Source organism: Cricetulus griseus, chromosome X, assembly GCF_003668045.3.
Source record: "Cricetulus griseus strain 17A/GY chromosome X, alternate assembly CriGri-PICRH-1.0, whole genome shotgun sequence".
In the NCBI taxonomy this organism is placed as follows: domain Eukaryota; kingdom Metazoa; phylum Chordata; class Mammalia; order Rodentia; family Cricetidae; genus Cricetulus; species Cricetulus griseus.
The window spans coordinates 71,295,107-71,313,375 of record NC_048604.1 but is presented as its reverse complement, the minus strand read 5'-3'; the positions used below and the strand labels follow the sequence as shown (position 1 = coordinate 71,313,375).

Below are 18,269 nucleotides of genomic sequence, written 5' to 3'. Positions count from 1 at the left end.
GCTGGCCTTGAACTCACAATCCTCCTGCCTCTACCTCCTAAATTCTGGCATTATAGGCATGTCTTGTGCCTGACTTGAGTAATTTCCTTTCACAGTTTGTTTCTATGGCTGCTACAATGAGAACAGTAGAGCCTTCTTTACAGGAGATTATGTATAAAATGATATTTGCCTTTCAGTGGGCTGCATGATGACAGTGACAAAGGAAGTAGTATTGTTGGACATTTCGTATCTCCTAGCTGAACCAGAGGGCCTGGGAGATTGACAGTCCTAGAAGCTGCTGTTGGTGCTGTGTTCTGGTCTAGGTCATGGGTTGGGAGAGTGGGAGGGATTTGGGACAGGCAGCTAATGAGATTCAGGAAAGCGGTGGTTGACACAGGAAACAGAGCTAAGGGAACAGACTGTGCCTCAGTGGCCAATCACATTGTGCCTTCCTTGCGATTCCTGAATCATGAGAACCAGGTATGCTTGCCTACTGGCTGTGTGCCACCCTGCTATTTTTTCAGACGGGGTTTCTCTGTGTAACAGCTCTGTCTGCCCTGAAACTTGTTTTGTAGATCAGGGTGGCCTTGAACTCACTGAGATCTACCTGCCACCTGCCTCTGCCTCTCAAGTGCTGGGATTAACTCTGCCTGTTTCTTTTCCTCTGTTCTGTTTTAGAAGCGGAGGCCAAAAAAGCATGTGAATGGCTTCGGGCAACAGGATTCCCTCAGTATGCTCAGCTTTTTGAAGGTAAAGCCTTAATTGCTCTCCCTATCCTCTTCCAAAACTTGCTTTCTTCTGCAGCTTTTCATCCACAAAATGGGTAGACTACACCCTCACTGGTGTGTATCCTGGTCCTGACCAGCTTTGTGCAGGGACATCACTCCTGAAGCTCAGAACTCTTATGACATTGCGCTCATCAGCTTCCAACTCTGGTGCCAGGCGTGTTTTAAAGGCCCCCATCTTGCTCATTGTGTGCCTCCTGGTGACAATGTGAAGGAGGAGTTGTGCATCCTTGTGGCTCATTTGGGATGCTACTTTGCCCACAGCGATGGCCTCATTTCTGTTTTCCTTCATTTCTCTTAATTTTTTCTGGGTTTTGTAGAGTTCTTGGTGCTTGTTTCTCCTTCCTGTCCTTCACATACCCCTGCTGCACCCCTGCTTCATTCTGTCAAACTCACCCATGACCTCCATGGCCACTTCCCAGCCCTCACCTTACTCTTATCTCTCAATAGTATTCATTACCGATAGACATTCCTTTTGTCTTCTGAAGTACCTCCACCTGCCTCTTCATCTCTGGCTGCTGCTGTCTGTCCATTTGCTGACTCTGATTCCTCTACCTGGCATCAAAATATTAGGGTATCCCAGGGCTCAGTCCAGACCCTTTGCTTTCTCCACGTTGCTTTGCTGTGAGATGCTCATTCATCTTTCCTGTGACGGCTCCTGAATGTGGATCTGTCTAGACCTCATTTCAGAACGTCTGGTTCATCTAATCAGCCGCCAACTCAGTGTCTTTACCCTGAGATCCAGCAGGTACCTCAGATTTGCCAAGCCTAAAACAACCCCCAAAGGCACAGCCATCCACTCAGTTGCTTGGGTCCCATTTGGCCAGGAGTTATCCTGAATTCCTTTTTTCTCCATGGCTAAACATCTGAGAGTCTTGTCTTCTTCCAGAATGAATCCATTTCTTAACACCTCCACTGCCATGTCTGCTGTGATCCACCACTGCTCACCCGGAATAAAACACCAGCCTCCTTCTTGACCCCCATGCTTACGTTTTCACTGCCCCTGACCTGTCCACGGCACATGACCACATGACTCATGTGCTTTGATAAGTGCAAATCTTGCACCCCGGCTGACCACTGTTCTTTATTCACTCCACCCTTGACTCCTTCCTACTCCCAGGTCTCTCCCTCATCAGAACCTTGGTATTTGTGTCACTTCTGACTGAAACTCATTCTAGTTTCTCTGCTTAGCCAGCTTTTTCTCAGCCTTCAGGCCTTCTCTCTTTTAGAAATCTCCCCAGAAGAACCTGGGCTGACTCCATTTCATCAAGTAGCCACACCTGCATCAGCCTCTATTTGTCCTGTCCCCTGGATCAGGTTTTCCATGGCGTTTGTTGTGGTATCTAGGTTTTATGTATTGTTGACTCCCTGCTGCCTGTGTGAGTGGAAACTCCCTGAAGGCAGGGACCCCAGTTTTGTGTTGTTCACTACTACCTTGCACGGTGCTTGGCATGAACTGGTGTCAGTTGAATGAGTAAATGTGTGAATGGATTTGCCTTTCTCTGCATATCTTCCTTTTTCTGTTCCTTTCCCTGAGTCTTGGGGAGATGGCTCCCACTGATTTGGCTAGACATGGTATGGCTATATGAAGTTGTCTCTGCCCTTTCTTTCTCCCTACGCCCCATAATTTGCTTTGGGAATGTAGGAGGTTGCCTGTGGGAAAGCCCAGAAATCAACCGAAAGAGAAGAACTCAAGTTGACTCTTGGCAGTCATTGAAAGTCTCAGACCTGTTGTCTAGACCTGGACCTCTTTTACTTGGTTCTTCACTTCAGCTCAGACCTCCCAGACATTCTCTGGCTTTTCCTTCAGTTACCAACTTTGACCTCCCTAAGTTCCCTTGGGCTCATTAGCTTTCTTTCCCCGTGACACAATACCTGAATGTGGCAGTTTGAATGTAATTGTCTTCCATACTTCAAAGGGAGTGGCACTATTAGGAGGTGTGGCTTTGTTTGAGTAGGTGTGACCTTGTTGGAGGAAGGGTGTCACTGTGGAGGTGGACTTTGAGGTCTCATATATGCTCAAGTCCTGCCCAGTATCTCAGTTCACTTCCTGTTGCCTGCAAGATGTAGAACTCTCAGCTCCTTCTCCAGCACCATGTCTGCCTGCACACTGCCATGTCCCACCATGATGATAATGGACTAAACCTCTGAAACTGTAAGCCACCACCCAATTAAATGTTTTCCTTTATAAGAGTTGCCATGGTCATAGTGTCTCTTCACAGCAATAGAAATCTTAAGACACTGAGATAAGCAACTTAAAAGGAGGGACAATGTATTTGGCCTTGTGGTTTCCATCCATGGTTGTTCGGTCCTGTTACTTTTGGCTGTAGCCAGGTAGAACATCATGGTGGAAATGCTTCACCCCTCGTGGTGGGCTAAGACGGAAGGGTCAGGAGGGATAGTGTGGATAAGAGTGAAGTTCTGAAACCCATTCAATGACTCCATTCCTTCCACTGGGCCCCACCTCCTAAAGGCTCTACCATATTCTGGGCACCTGCAGCTGGAGACTTAAGCCTTCACCTTAGACTCTAAGGCATGGCTCTCAAGTTCTAAGTGATTCTCAACCTTCTTAATGCTGCAACCCTGTAATATAGTTCCTCATGCTCTGGTGACCCCTAACCATAAAATTATAGCTGATATGTGACCCATGTGGGTCTAAGGTCTAAGGATTAGAGAGACCTTAAAAGCCAAACCCTACCACCTATTTCTAGCTTTTCCTTCTACTGTGGCCCTTGCCTTCTTGCTTCCTTTCTTCCTTGCCTCCCACTCCCACAGTTCAAGAGTATCTGGGGCCATTTCTGAACCCCTACCAGACTCATCTTTGCTTCGTTCCACCACACAGAAGGTGTGTTCCCCCTGGATATTGGCTCTGTGAAGAAGGACTACAGTTTTCTGGACCAGGACTCTCTGGGGGCCCTGTGCAGGTAGGGAGCTGAGGGCCAGGCCTAGGAATCCTTGAGCCCATTTTGTGCTTCTTTGTGGAAATGACAACCCCCTTGTACCTTCCATTAGAGGGGAGCATAATTAATTAATGAGCCTCATTTTCTGCATTCGTATTGCTCATTGTGGTTACTGTGTCTGTAACACATTCCTCTACCCCTGTCACTGTACCTAGAAGACCCACATCTGCTCTTGATTCAAATCCCTCAAAGCATGCCTTGGTTTCAGCCTCTTTCTACTTAAACTAATTCTGATGTCTCCTAAGGCTAAACCATGCTTTCTCCTAGAATCTATTAAAGTCACCTTGCTGGTTAGCCTCTGTATTCTGACCCTCCTCCCCTACAAAGCTATCCTCTCTACACACACCAGAATCAGTTTTTTTTTTTTTTAACCCCAGGTGGGTACTCTCCTCTGTTTAAAATCTGACACTGCCTATATGTAAAAATACAAAACCTTTTCAGACTGACACATTTGCCATCCTTCTTTTGACCTCCCTTGGCTTTGATCACAACCTCTCCCACTAGTTTCTTTGTTGACTGACTGTGCCCTTCTTTACCTTATCACAGGCTCCTGGAGAAGTCTGGAATAGCTGTCCCTGCTTCCCTTGCCCTCAGAATGCCCCCTCAGCTTTGCAGGAAGCCTTACTTCATCTCTTCCTGAAAGTTCCTGGTCTCATCCTCAGTGTGTCTGCTGTGCCTTCTGCATGCTCTTTCCTTGAACCTATCCCATTTGTAGTGCTTTATTTCTGTATCTGTCAGCACCTGGAGGACAGAGGCTCTAATCTTCTTAGCATCGTACTTGGAAGAGTTTTGACCCCCTCGACCATGGGAAATGGTGGGTGGCATCTTAAAAGTGTCTTGGTAGGTTATGTCAGCAGCCTCTGGGAATTGAGGACCTTGGGTGAACGCGTACTTTGTGTTGCAGGAGGCTGATGACCTTGAACAATTGTGCTTCGATGAAGCTTGAGGTTCATTTTCAATGCAAACAGGTGAATCCCGGAAAGGGGTGAGGTCTGTGGTCTCCCGGTATCTGGGAAAATCCTGGAACACTTGTGAACAAGCTCTGTTCTCCAAGGAGTCCAGGGTCTCTAGTGTGGGGGTGGAGGTGCAGGCCCTATGAGATCACTTAGGGTTTTGATGAGCCTCCCCTATGGGAGCATGTGAGAGCAAGCACCTGGCTCATGCCTGCCCCTGCCCCCTATTCAAACCACTGCTCCCTTTTGTTTTTCAGTAGAGAAGTCCACTTACTTAAGAGAAAACCACTTACTTCTCAGTTTGTCATGGCTAAAATTCCTTGAATAGGAGAAGAGACAGGACAATGTAGCAGAAAGATCAAAGTCAGGATCACCACAGCCTTACCTCCTAAGATCTTACTTCCTTGGTCCATAGCCTCATTTTCCCCACCACTACAATGAGTCAGGGGACTGGACTGATAGTTGTCTAAGGCCTTTCCAACTTGTCCATTTCTTGCAGAAACCATAAGGCCTCTTTGTCTGTATATGGCCTTGAAAGTGAGCCTCATGGCCTCATTGTCTCCTGGGAACAAGTTTTTTGGTTTTCTCTGGAGCTTTCCCCACCATAGGCCTGCAGTCAGGTAGGGTAGCCAAAATGACAAAGCACTGGCCTGGGAGCACTTCTGCCACTGTCTTGGTTTCCTCACCTTGCCAAGGAGAAAATGAATTAGAAAACCTAAAATCCCCTCCCATTCTTAGATACCCTAATTTTAATCTAAGACTATAGCCTTAAACCTTAAAGAATCTCTGTCATTGACATAACCATGATAGTAAATGATGTTGGGCAAATAGCTTCTGATTTGTGTCACTTTTCCTATCTGTGAAATGAGGGTAATGGACTAATTAGATGACTGTCACCATACATCTAGGCTCTGTCTGTGATTCCTAGTTTCCTACAAAACTCCCAGAGCCAGCTTTCCATTCCTAGGCCATGACCTCCACCAGAAAGCAAAGTTCTTTACCCTGCCTCACCCTAAAGCATTTGGAAGCAGAGTAAGGCACAAGCTGGTACTTGTCTGTTGGGCTTCTGTGACCTCCTCCCTATGATGCCTCCCCAGGATGAAGACTCAGAAGAGGAAGAGCAATGCACCATCAGCAGCCACTGGGCCTTTGAGCAGGAAAGCAAGTGTGGGTCCCCCATGGGCTCTTCTGGCCTGCTGGCCCCACCAACTTCTAGCCTCCTGGGGACCTCAAGCTGTGAAAGTGTCCTCACTGAGATTAGTGCTGCCTCCTTGCCAGCCATCTCTGTGAGCCGTTCACCAGAGTCAGCAGACCTGTCCTTGATAGATCGTGTCCCCAGCCCAAGTAACCGGTCCTTCCTTCGTCCCAGCCAGGGCCAGGAGGGCTCTCAAGACAAAGTAAAGAAGCATTATTCCCGAAGCTTCCTCAAGCACCTCGAATCTCTGCGGAAGAAGGAAAAGGGTGACAGTCAGCAAACAGAGCCTGAGAAACGCCTGACCACCTCAGAAAAGGCCACCAAAGCGTCATCTTTCCGCAGTTGCCGTGGCTTCCTCTCAGCTGGATTTTACAGGGCCAAGAACAGGGCCACCACTTCATCCAGGGGTAGAGATGGTGAGACACAGAAGGCCTGGGAGGCCTGGCCTATAGCCACACTCCGGCATCCCCAGCCTGTTCGCCGGCGTGACTACCTGGTACATGTGCCTGGGGACCATAAGCCAGGCACATTCCCTCGTTCTCTGTCCATTGAAAGTCTTTGTCCAGATGATGAACATCACCTGGCAGATTGGCAGCCAGGTAGGTGCTGGGGCTATGAAGGACGCCGGGGCTCCTGTGGGTCCACGGGCAGCCATGCCAGCACTTACGACAACTTGCCTGAGCTGTACCCAGCTGAGCCTATACAGGCTGAGGCTGAGGCTGAGGCTGAGGCTGAGGCTGAGGCTGAGGCTGAAGATGAGGAGGGTGAATGCAGCTATGCCCATCTAGATGACATCCTGGAGCACGTGTGGGGTCTGCAGCAACGGGTAGAGCTCTGGTCTCAGACCATGTACCCAGAGCTGAGGCCTGCAGATAAGGATGAGGAAGAAGAGGAGGAGGAGGAAGAGGAAGCTAGTTCATCAGTTGAAATAGCCACAGCTGAGGTGGAAGGCCAAGATGAAGATCTAGGCCAGGCGGAGTCTCAAGCCCACAAAGAGTTCCCACCTCAAGCCAAGGATGAAGTCCCACTTACAACCCTGGCTCAGACCCCAACTGTGGTCAAACAATTGGTCCAGGCTGAGACTGAGGCTAAGGCTCCGGCTCCAGCCCAGGCACAGGATCATGAACAAGAAGCAAACTCAGCTACAGAGCCTACTTCTGTCTCCAGTCTGTCTGTGGAAGAAGGACAGTCCATTTCTGACACCGCGGTTTCCTCCAGTGAACTTGACAGTAGTGGCAACTCCATGAATGAGGCCGAAGGTGCAGAAGCCCTGGTAGGACTCCAGGCATCAGTGCCCCGTGAACGGCGTGATTCAGGTGTTGGGGCCTCACTTACCAGACCTTGCAGGTGGGAGTTTGGGGTAGGGTTGGGGGTGGGGTCCCTTCTCAGTCTCTGCCTTCTCTCTGTTCTGCTTTCTTAGTTGTAAGGACCAGGGGAAAGTTCTCAGGGGGTCAGGAGATTATTTCCAGGCAGCCAGTCCCAAGAGAAAAGGAGAGTTCTGAGTGTTCAGTACAGCATCTAACTGTGGTGTGGCCTTGAGAAAACACTGCCTTTTCTGGCTTTTGTTCGTTTGTCTTAGCAGCAGGGTGTCAGAGATGGTCTCTGCCCCTCAGTTTTGATGAAGAGTGTTTCTTGCCACAGTAACCTTAGAACAGGGTGGAGACTGGCACTGTCTTTTAGGACTAAGTGTGTCTGAGCTTGTTGCCACCCTCCATGAAAGCTTCTTGAACCCTGGGTGGCCTAAAAGCTGAAACCAAGCTTTTGCCGTGCCAAGGCCCCATCATAGCACTCAATGTGTCCCCACCTCCCTATTCTTCTTTTTCTTGGGGAGATAAAAGGGACCAGAAGGGCATGGCCTTTTCTAAGGGTTAGCAAACCTGTGTCTCTGGTGCTCTCTGCCCCTCTCACCTCAGGAAACTCCGTTGGCACAGCTTCCAGAACTCCCACCGACCTAGCCTCAACTCAGAGTCACTGGAAATCAATCGGCAGTTTGCGGGCCAGATCAACCTACTTCACAAGGGCTCGCTGCTGCGGCTCACTGGCTTCATGGAGAAGTACACTGTGCCCCACAAACAGGCCTGGGTATGGTGAGTGTCTCTTAAGCCATGCAGGACAGAAGCTATGGACTTTCCTAGGTTCTGTGTCCTGGGAGCACAACCCAGACACAGGACAGAAAGGCAGGCTGAACCCACAAGAGAGTGGAGTGGTATCATTCCAGGAGACTGGAGGGGTCGTGTAAGGACAGATGTAGTCTGGAAATCCCCAGGTCCTCCAGCTGTCCTTTCTCCATCCCAGCCTCCATTCCACCATCAGAGAGGCTGCCCTAAAGTACACTTGGGTTGTCGTGTATTGAGTAAATAAACAGCCTTGTGCCTTCCCATTGTCAATTCCTTTCTGTCATGATCCTCTCATGCTCTGGGGTAGCCCCATCCTTCTGGCTCTTTAGTTATCCATTCTCAAGCAGTGTCATCCAATGGCCGGTGGGACAAGTTGCCCTTCTCTCTGTGCCTTTTCACATTTGTTCATACTGTCCTCTTTGCCTGGAGTACCTTTGCCGTATTCCTCCCGTGAGACAACACTGCTCTTTCTTGCTGGAGTCGGCTGAGTCAGTAGGTGTACTTTTCCTTCCTAATGGCTCTTCCCCTAAGTTCAAGATCTATCGATGGGCACATGAATTATCAATGAGGGCTCCTATGTCCCTGTGGCTTCTGCAGATGCTCACTGAACATGGTTTCTGGGGACCTAATGTGTTCTCTACTCTTCTCACTTCTAGATGGTACATAGCCTTCAAACCTAGCTCTCTTTCCTGATTGCTTGTTAACCCCCAAACAGGTCAATGCCCAAGTTCATGAAAAGGAATAAGACCCCAGACTACCGGGGGCATCATGTGTTTGGAGTGCCACCCCTGATCCATGTGCAGCGAACAGGCCAGCCTCTGCCCCAGAGTATTCAGCAGGCCATGCGCTACCTACGAAGCCAGTGCCTAGACCAGGTGAGTACTCCTCAGGGAGCATGTGGTGCTGGGAGGTGAGAAAGGCCCAGGGCTGACTGCTCGGCCCTTCTTCTTGGGTTGGGCTACTCACCAGAAACCTCTTCTCTCCTTGCAAGACTCGGTGGGGCTGATGCCAAGGTTCCCTTCCTTTCTTAATGACTGAGGCCTTCTGCCCACGTTGGGGGCAGCTTCTTTATGTCCCAGGCTTTGTAGTCTCCCTAGTCTCAGAGCTTGTCTTAGCCTAAGGCCACTTGTTCACCCTCATCCCCACGACAGCTATCTTTCTCTTTGGCATCAGGCTGTAAACAACTTTCTCTCTGGACTTGCTGAGCCCATCAGGAAGCCTGCCAGGCTTCCCAGTCTCCAAGATGGCCTATGCTCCTGCCACCCTAGTCCTGGACTGCCCTCACAGTCTCCCTTCTCCTCTGCATATCACATTATTCCTTCCTCTCAATGGGTCAGGTGGGCATCTTCCGCAAGTCTGGGGTCAAGTCCAGGATCCAGAGCCTGCGCCAAATGAATGAGACCTCCCCTGACAACGTCTGCTATGAGGGCCAGTCGGCCTATGATGTGGCTGACCTACTGAAGCAGTATTTCCGGGACCTGCCTGAGCCCATTTTCACTAGCAAGCTCACCACCACTTTCCTGCAAATCTACCAGCGTAAGTTCCTCATAGCCCTCCTTATTAACCTGCCCCACACTTAGCCTGCCTGATCCTGAGGGCTTGTGGGAAATGAACCTGGCAGCTGGCCACATGAGCTCATGGGACCATTTACTCTTTGGATTTGAAAAGACACTGGGAGAGGGGCCACAGTCTACTTCTCCCTCAAACCCATTTTTGGTAAGATAGACTGAGGCCATAAGGAAAGAACTTTCCAAAAGGCTGCCCTGAGCATTAGAGCAGTACGTGATCTAGCCACCAGATCCCATCTGACCTTTTTTTTTTTTTTTTGAGACTACTGGTGCTTCTGGAGAAATAAAAAAGGCCCTTCTGCCCTTCCTGTTCTGCAGTCCTCCCCAAAGAACAGTGGTTGGCAGCCGCACAAGCTGCCACCTTGCTGCTCCCTGATGAGAACCGAGAAGTGCTACAGACCCTGCTCTACTTCCTAAGTGACATAGCCTCTGCCGAAGAAAACCAGATGACAGCTGGCAACCTGGCAGTGTGCCTGGCACCCTCCATCTTCCACCTCAATGTCTCCAAGAAGGACAGCCCTTCTCCCAGGTGAGCCGGGTAGTGGATGCTGAGGCCAGTCCAAGGGAATTTGGCTTCATGGCATTTGGGGAGCTACTAGTGTTGTTCCTACCCTTATACCAAGGGTTTTTAGCCTTAGCCACGGTGGAGCATCCCTTCCCCAAAAGATACCAGGTAACTTTATAGTCAAGAATGGCAAGCTGGCTTCTAAGAACTAAGAGGCAGCTGTTACTCATCTTGTCTTGTGCCTTGGTGCCATCTTGGTCTGTCCCCATCTCCCTCTAGGATCAAAAGCAAACGCAGCCTCGTTGGTCGGCCAGGCCCTAGGGACTTGAGTGAGAACATGGCTGCCACCCAAGGCCTATCACACATGATCAGTGACTGCAAGAAACTTTTCCAGGTGAGTCTGGCAAGGCCATGGTACCTGATTATGAAAATTATCAGGCCCGACCTTTGGACCTTGTTTCAGAGTTCTCTAGAGCAATGGTTCTCAACCTGTGGGTTGCAACCCCTCTGGAAAACTTCTATCTCCAAAAATATTTACATTATGATTCATAACAGTAGCAAAATTACAGTTTTGAAGTAGCAATGAAAATAGTTTTGTGGTTGTAGTCACCACAACATGAGGAACTATATTAATAGTTGCAGCATTAGAAAGGTTGAGAACCACTTCAATAGAGGAACAGAACTGATAAAATGAGTGTGTGTGTGTGCGTGCGTGCGTGCGTGCGTGCGTGCGTGCGTGCGTGCGTGTGTATGTGTGTGTGATTAGCATGGCTTACAGGCTATAGTCTGACTAGTCCAACAATAGCTGTCTCCCTATGGAAAGGCCAAGAGTCTGGTAGTTGTTCAGTCCATGACGCTGGTCTTTGGTCTCTGTTGAAATCCTAAAATAGGTTCTAATGCCAGTGAAGGAATGCCTCAGCAGCAGGAGAGATAAACTTGCCAGCAAGAGTGAGGGCAAGCAGGATAAAAGCAAAAAGCCTCTTTCTAACATGTCCTTTCATGTGGGCTGCCACCAGAAGGTGGGGCCCAGATTTAGGGTGGGTGTTCTGGCCTCAAATGACCCTGATTTTGGGTGGCTCTTCCCACCTCAAAGGATCCAATAAAGAAAATCCTCCACAAGTGTGCCCAGCTGCTTGGTTTTAGTTGATTCCAGTTTTAGTCAAGTTGACAACTGAGATCAGCCACCACAGACCCCAGGTCAGGCAAGAGGCCCAGCTTGACACATACCCCACAGGCTCTAATCTGTGATCCTTTTTCATCAGTTTCTTATCTACCTCGCTGCGGTGCAGTAGCCGTGCTTCTCTACTTTACTCTTAACACTGATATTTGCGGGGTGCCCTGCTCTCCACAGCACCCACTCAGTGCACGTATGTATGTGTGTGTGTGTGTGTGTGTGTGTACCCTCCCAGGTGCCCCAGGATATGGTGGTGCAACTGTGTGGTTCGTACAGTGCAGCTGAACTCAGCCCTCCTGGACCTGCCCTGGCTGAGCTGAGACAGGCACAGGCGGCTGGCGTGAGTCTGAGCCTCTATATGGAGGAGAGTGTGCAGGAACTGCTTCGGGATGCTGCAGAACGCTTCAAGGGCTGGACCAATGTGCCGGGGCCCCAGCATACAGAGCTGGCTTGTAGGAAGGTGAGCACCACATCTTCGTTTTGTTGTGGGCTGGGAGAGAGCACTGGGTCTGCCCCATAGAATTGCTCTGTCAACCTTGCTGGGCCTGTGCCTGGTACTTGGGGCATGGCAGCCAGCTGAACTAGTGTCTGAAGGAGTCAGGAACCACATGAGGCCAGTGCATCTCTCTGGGGCCACCTTCCTGAGTTCTCTTCAACAGATCTACTTCAGACTCACTGGCATCATGATAGCTCATTGAAATGCCTGGGTTTCCTTTGGCCCTGGACAGGCAAAGCCCCTTGTAGTACCCCAACTGTGTTTCAGTTTGTGCTGTCCTGCTACTTGGCCTGATCTGCCCCCAAGTAAGACCTCTCCCAGGCCCCATTTAGTTGCCACATTATAGCTTCCTCTATCCAATACCTCCAGTCAGGGCCAGGGCTGGAGGTGGCTCCTAACAGTGCCCCTGTGTTAGTATTAGTAGCCTTGCTTGCTGTTTCTGGGATGTTGATCTTGAGTGGCATCGCAAGCCAGACATTTCTGTGTAGAGAATGGTCATGACTAAACCTTCCCTATGGGTTTAAGGTAGGGAACTTGCAAAGAGCCTGACAACATGCAAAATGCCCCTTCTTTTCCCTAATCCAGAAATATCACATGCTGTGCCCACATTGCCATAGGCACAGTAAGCATCTGAATGTGTGGCATCCATTGTTGCTTTTTGCTCTAGAGGAGGCTGCAGTGCAGAAATGTAAGAAGGACAGAGAAACAGGGGTGTCTTTCTGTTTGTCTGATTCTGGTTCTGGTCAGCAAAGGAGTCCAGTAGCTAAAAGGAGGGAGCTCCAGGCCCTGTAGCCTGAGGTCTGGCCTGGCATGAATTTGGAGTGCTCTCACCTTGATAGTGTTCCTATCCCCACCCCTTTCCTTGTAGGCACCAGATGGGCACCCCCTGCGGATGTGGAAGGCATCCACAGAAGTAGCTGCCCCTCCAGCTGTGGTGCTGCATCGTGTCCTACGGGAACGGGCCTTGTGGGATGAGGACCTACTGCGGGCCCAAGTGCTAGAAGCTCTGATGCCAGGGGTGGAGCTCTACCATTATGTCACAGACAGCATGGCACCCCATCCTTGCCGTGACTTTGTGGTGCTCAGGTGAGGGGCTCCTGCTACCACCCTACTGTGCTTCAGGGACTTAAGAGGAGGGGCAGGTGCCAACAGCAAGGATCTGAACATGGGGTCTTGCTCTCTGTGTTCCAGGATGTGGCGCTCAGACCTGCCTCGTGGTGGGTGCCTCCTTGTCTCCCAGTCCTTGGATCCTGAGCAACCCGTGCCAGAGTCTGGAGTGCGGGCCCTCATGCTTACTTCCCAGTACCTCATGGAGCCCTGTGGCCTGGGCCGCTCTCGCCTCACTCATATCTGCCGTGCTGACCTCAGGTACCAAGCTTGGCTTGCCTGCCTCACTCCCTTGCCCCTGAGCCCATCCCTTGCCTCTACCCTATGTCAGTGATCCCCAGTGTGGAAGAGAGTTCCTTCCTTCTCCCTGACAAAGGCTCCAGTGGAAACCCAATTTCTCATGTCTGCCTGCCTCTTCCTCCCCAGGGGCCGTTCTCCTGACTGGTACAACAAAGTCTTTGGGCACTTGTGTGCCATGGAAGTGGCAAAGATCCGGGACTCTTTCCCTACACTTCAGGCAGCTGGCCCTGAAACAAAGCTGTGAGCCTTAGGCTGGTTTTGCCCAGGCCTCTGCTACCAAAGAAATGAGTGGGAGTAAGAACTGAGACACCCTGAGGGGCAGAGCCAGGCCAAGGTGACCCAGCTGCCTGTCTGCTTATGTCCTAATGCTACTCTGCACATACACAAGAGGAGAGAGAGGTTGTAGGTGACCTATCTTCACCCACCTGCATCCCCATACTCCATTCTGTTCTCCCAAGAGGAGAGAATCTTCTTAGTGGCAAGAAGACCGCTGTTACTCACCTGACCAAGAAGACCCTTCCGTGTCTTGATCTCCAGCAGCTGCCTACTGACAAGGGGAAGAAGGTGGAGATCACTGTGCAACCTGGGCTCTCTGCCCAACCAAGAATCCAGGCCCTCTTGCTTGGTGCTAGGGTTCTTTTGAGTTTGGATAGGAGGTACTGATCCTGCCTTTGGGGCCAACATTGACCCTTAATACAGGTCTGGAGCAACAGATGGGGTATAGCACAGGAAAGCACCAATGATCACAATCCATTTTATTTGTGTAAACATGATGCTGACTTCTATGAGGCAGATCGAGAATGGCCCTATGGGCCCTTAGTAGCTAATACAACGAATTGGGATAGCTTGGGATATAAGGGTGAAGAATCTTTCTTTCTCAGTTCCCAAGACACCAATTAAGCATCCTCCCTTGCTTTGGTCCACAGTTTTTCTGTTACTCCCCAGAGTTGTGGGCAGCCTTTGGCCAATCATGGCCATAGCTACAGGCAAATTGGGTCATTTCCACGACATAGGGCAGGACAAAGCTGACAGTGGCAGCAAGATGTACAGATGTAATCTCATGCCTTTTGCCCAAGGAGGGTGGTCTATAAGAGTACACAACCTGAACAAAACACAGGGAAGGGCTTTCCTTATCCATACAAGGCCTGATTCCAGCCTAATCTACCCACCCAGTGGTTATGATTGCTCAGATAGAAATCTAGCAGCCATTCAGAGGCCAAGTGGTGCTTTCTTTGTCTTTGGCTAAGTAAACTGGATTGTGGTGGGTTGCAGCTATCACTGTAATGTTAATCTTGTTTTCTCTGTACCTATAAATACTGTATAGCCAGAATATATATGTGTATATGTATATATATACATATGTATATACCAATACATATACACACATATCTGCATGCACATACAGCTACTCCCTCTTGAGTACATTATAATCTCTGGGTGGGAGCAGGGTCTGGAGGGCCTGGGCTAAGGTGCCTCTATTCTAATTAAAGAGGAGAGGTGAAGGGCAGGCCACAGAAGTTCCCTCTGCAAAACAATAAAGCATGACTGGAGATGCACATTGGCTCTGTAAATGTCTTTTTGCTGAGACAATGGACTGGGGCCTGGGGTTGCAACTCATACACATAGGTCACAGGTTGTGAGCATTTTCATTGCCTTCTGCTGAGTCCCAAAATATGGTGTCAGGACTTGGGGTAACACCATGGGAAAAAGGGAAGACTTCTTGTCTTGAGAATGTGATTGGGAAGACAGGCAGAATTTGGAGAAGCCCGGACTCAGACAAAAACTCCAAACTTTATCCCATGACTAGGCCAGGGTCCTGTATTTGAGCACCAGCCTGCACCATAACCTCAGGAGTTCATAACAGCCCTAAGGAGGGCTGTGACTGGCTCAAATCTCTCTCTTTCCACTCCTATGCAGACCTTAGAGGTTTGAGGTGGGGTCCTGTGCCACAAAGCATTGGGGTGTCTAAGCCAGATTCTATTTGACCTTGCCAAATGAAAGACCTTTAATTTGTCATTTTTGGTGTGGCCATAAAACTTTTAAGCTCTGGCCTATGGTCCTGACTCCTCAGAGCTTCTGTCATTGAGGGAACTCTGTCGGGCCTCTTCTCCATCCTACTGTTGCTACTATCAGGGGATGTTCAAAAATCAGAGGAGGCCAGGGCTGCTGCCGAGGGTCCCAGAGACAGTGGGATCAGCCCAAGAGACTGTAAGGGGCTTGCAGTTGTTACAGGGGTGAAGCCTCAGGACTGGATCTCTGTGGCCAGAGTGCTGGTAAATGGAGAAGAGCGTGTTGCTTTCCTTAAGACAGATGGGAGTTTTGTAGTTCATGATATTCCATCTGGCTCTTAGGTAGTAGAAGTTATTTCTCCAACTTACAAGTTTGATCCTGCCCAAGTCAATGTTACTCCAAAAGGAAAAATACAGAGCAAGATATGTGAATTACATTCAAAACAACAGAAATGGTCAGACTACCCAGTCCTCTCCAAATGAAATCTTCAGGGCCACCTTTTTAATTTTATTTTGAGACAGGGTTTCTCTGTGTATAACCCTGGCTGTCTCAGAACTCACTCTGTAGACCCCGCTGGCCTTGACTCTCAGAGATCTACCTGCCTCTGCCTCCCAAGTGCTGGGATCAAAGATGTGCACCACCCACGCACAGCCCAACCTCATACTTTATTGGGACTGAGTCATAGGGCTGGACAGACTCTGATGAACCCAATAGTTAGGAATGATGGTTCTTCCATTATTGATATTTGTGCTTCTGTCAAAAGTGGTCAATACAAGTGATCCTGACATGAGACAGGAGATAGAGCAGTGAACTCCAACATGAATTGCTTGATTCTGAGTTCATGACAAGACTTTTCAAAAAATTGGCAAATCTAGCAACAGCAACAGCAGCACTAAAACAGGCAAAAGTGGGGCGAGCAAAAATGAGGTAGTCAGGGTCACAGGTTGCCATTGCAGAAACAAGAAAACACCGTGTGGAATGTAAGTCTTGATGCAAAATGGTGTGAAGCCACTATGGTAAACTGAGTCATCCCTAAAGTTGATGTTATGCAACTACTGTCTATATTAACTTCTTAACGTGTTTTATACACCAGAAAGCCCAATTTTTATCCTTTGTCTCTATGAGGTCAATACTAATGTCACTGAAAATGACATTGATACGTTACATGAAGTACTATATACACTGTGTATATTAAAAGAACTGTCAATCTAGGAAACAAAATAAGCCTTCTGAGTTCCAAGGACAGATCTAAAGAAGGTAGTCATACAACTTACATTTCTGAGCAATGTAGGTATGGGCATTTTACAAGCACCATAGTCTACTTAGGCAAGTCAATGAGAGCTATAAAATCATTCAAGGAGAGAATCTGATGAAATGGCTAGGCAATGTAGCCTATTCCTGAGATAGATGCTTGTGAAATGGCACACCAGTGTACAGGCTTTGGAATCCTGTAAGGTTTGCATTCACCCAGGGGTTCTATCAGCTGGAATACAAAAGTTCTGGTGCCTGTCAGAGCTCATCTTCATTAGAATTCCAATAGGAACCTCTGAATCATGCTTTCTCACACACCTGGTTCCCTGAGTGTTTAAGTGGGAGTTCTTCGACCTGCATCACAACAACCACAGCCAAAACAGACTAGGGTCCCCATCAGGTCACCTCTATCACCTCCTTCATTGTCCTTCTGCTTCTGTTTATCTATGCATGTCTTCGGCTCTTCCTCATCAGTATTACATGGGATCTTGGAAGGGAAGCAGGTGGGCAGAAAATCAGTTAGCCTCCGGCTTCTGGGAGCACAAAAAGGTAGCTTTGGGCCAGGAGGTAGCATCAGCAGGGGTGGGCTTCCAGAACACAGTGCGCCTTGTCTGTCAATGAGACAAACAAGAAGGGCAGGGAAGGCTCCTAGAGGGCCAAACAATCCACCAGCATTCTCTATGATACCTCATATGTTCTGAGCTGGTTGCCAGAGTAGAGGGAGCCCTAGGCAGACCCTGATGCATCAGGAGAGCAGGGGGTAGTGAGAGAGGCTGGGAACTCAGGCTCCAGTTACACATCAACACTCCTCCTTCTGTGGCTTGAGACCTTTGCAGCTAGTCATGGGCCGAGTACCCCAGCTGCTTAGTACCTGAGTGTATGCTTCTTCTAATCTTTCCAGAGACTCTCACAATTCCTAAGCACCCACACCTCCCATAGGGCTTGTGACCACTGAGCCTGAGAACTTTCCAGAAATGCAAGTTCTCAGATGGCGCTAGGCTGCTGGTTCTCAAGTTCTCTTCAGTGCCCTCTGATCTATGAGTCCTGGAGGTTAATGATGACGACACAAGTCTCCATTCAAGTGAATCACAAGCAGGTGTCTGGACTCCCTCTCAGGCCCACGCACAGCCTCTGAGAGCCAGAGGTAGGAATTGGGAACCTCAAAACTGTTACACAGTTCTAGCCATGTGGCTTACTTACCTAACGCACAAAGTCTCAACACTCTCATCTGTAGATGGAGAGGACACAACCACAGGCACAGGTCATTGTAGTCAGATGCTTGCCCAGCACCCACCAGCGATCTGTCCCTTGCTATTGACTTGTCTTGCTGATACTACCTCATCTTCCTTAGTTACACAGCTTAGGTTGTAAACTGCCCTGTCTGGGGAAGGATTTTAGAAGAGGAAGAATGGGTGCCTGTTCAGGGTGTCCTACTGTCACCCCAAACTGTATCACCCCTTCATTCAGCCACCCTTCAGGGACCCACCTTTGGTGACCTTCCTTGAAAGCCACTTTACCAAGGTCACTCATTCCTTTCTAGGAAAACTGCATGAGTCTTCAAGTAAAATTCCTATAGGATTCTGGCAGGTGACCTGGGAGAACAAGTATTAGCCAAGGACCAGGTTGCTATAGAGTGGATTTCCACCCAGGAGGACAGAGCTTATGCCTGTCGCAGCTCTCATGCCCAGGTAGGAACATGGGTGCAGAGCTAGATACCCACGGCTTTGAGGGTTCTAGGGGAATCTAGACATCCAGTTACTGACATGAAATCTACCTATTAGAAAATGAGCCAATTAATTAGATAAGAAATTTAAGTTCAGGATAGCAGACTAGTCAGTCACACAAGCATGCTTGCACAGAGGCATGCAA

The 18,269-nt window shown here is 49.2% G+C and overlaps 1 protein-coding gene and 1 pseudogene across 1 annotated transcript; both read left to right on the top strand.

Moving 5' to 3' along the window:
* Nucleotides 1-665: 665 nt before the first annotated feature.
* Stard8 (StAR related lipid transfer domain containing 8) lies at nucleotides 666-13,383 on the top strand. Its single transcript, XM_035450242.1, has 13 exons — nucleotides 666-729; nucleotides 3,607-3,688; nucleotides 4,629-4,692; nucleotides 5,775-7,219; nucleotides 7,786-7,959; nucleotides 8,705-8,864; nucleotides 9,327-9,525; nucleotides 9,876-10,086; nucleotides 10,342-10,456; nucleotides 11,472-11,696; nucleotides 12,601-12,818; nucleotides 12,924-13,100; nucleotides 13,266-13,383. Exons 3-13 carry the CDS (start codon nucleotides 4,636-4,638, stop codon nucleotides 13,381-13,383), a joined length of 3,099 nt encoding a protein of 1,032 aa, XP_035306133.1. The 5' UTR covers nucleotides 666-729; nucleotides 3,607-3,688; nucleotides 4,629-4,635.
* A 726-nt stretch (nucleotides 13,384-14,109) lies between these two features.
* LOC113832007 overlaps nucleotides 14,110-18,269 on the top strand; it is a 60,407-nt pseudogene continuing 56,247 nt past the window's right edge.

Coding starts and splice junctions, on each gene's coding strand:
- Stard8 (XM_035450242.1), top strand. CDS start 4,636: ATGACCTTGAACAATTGTGCTTCGATGAAGCTTGAGGTTCATTTTCAA. Junction 10,457..11,471: donor ACTGCAAGAAACTTTTCCAG/GTGAGTCTGGCA, acceptor GTACCCTCCCAG/GTGCCCCAGGATATGGTGGT. Junction 13,101..13,265: donor ATCTGCCGTGCTGACCTCAG/GTACCAAGCTTG, acceptor CTTCCTCCCCAG/GGGCCGTTCTCCTGACTGGT.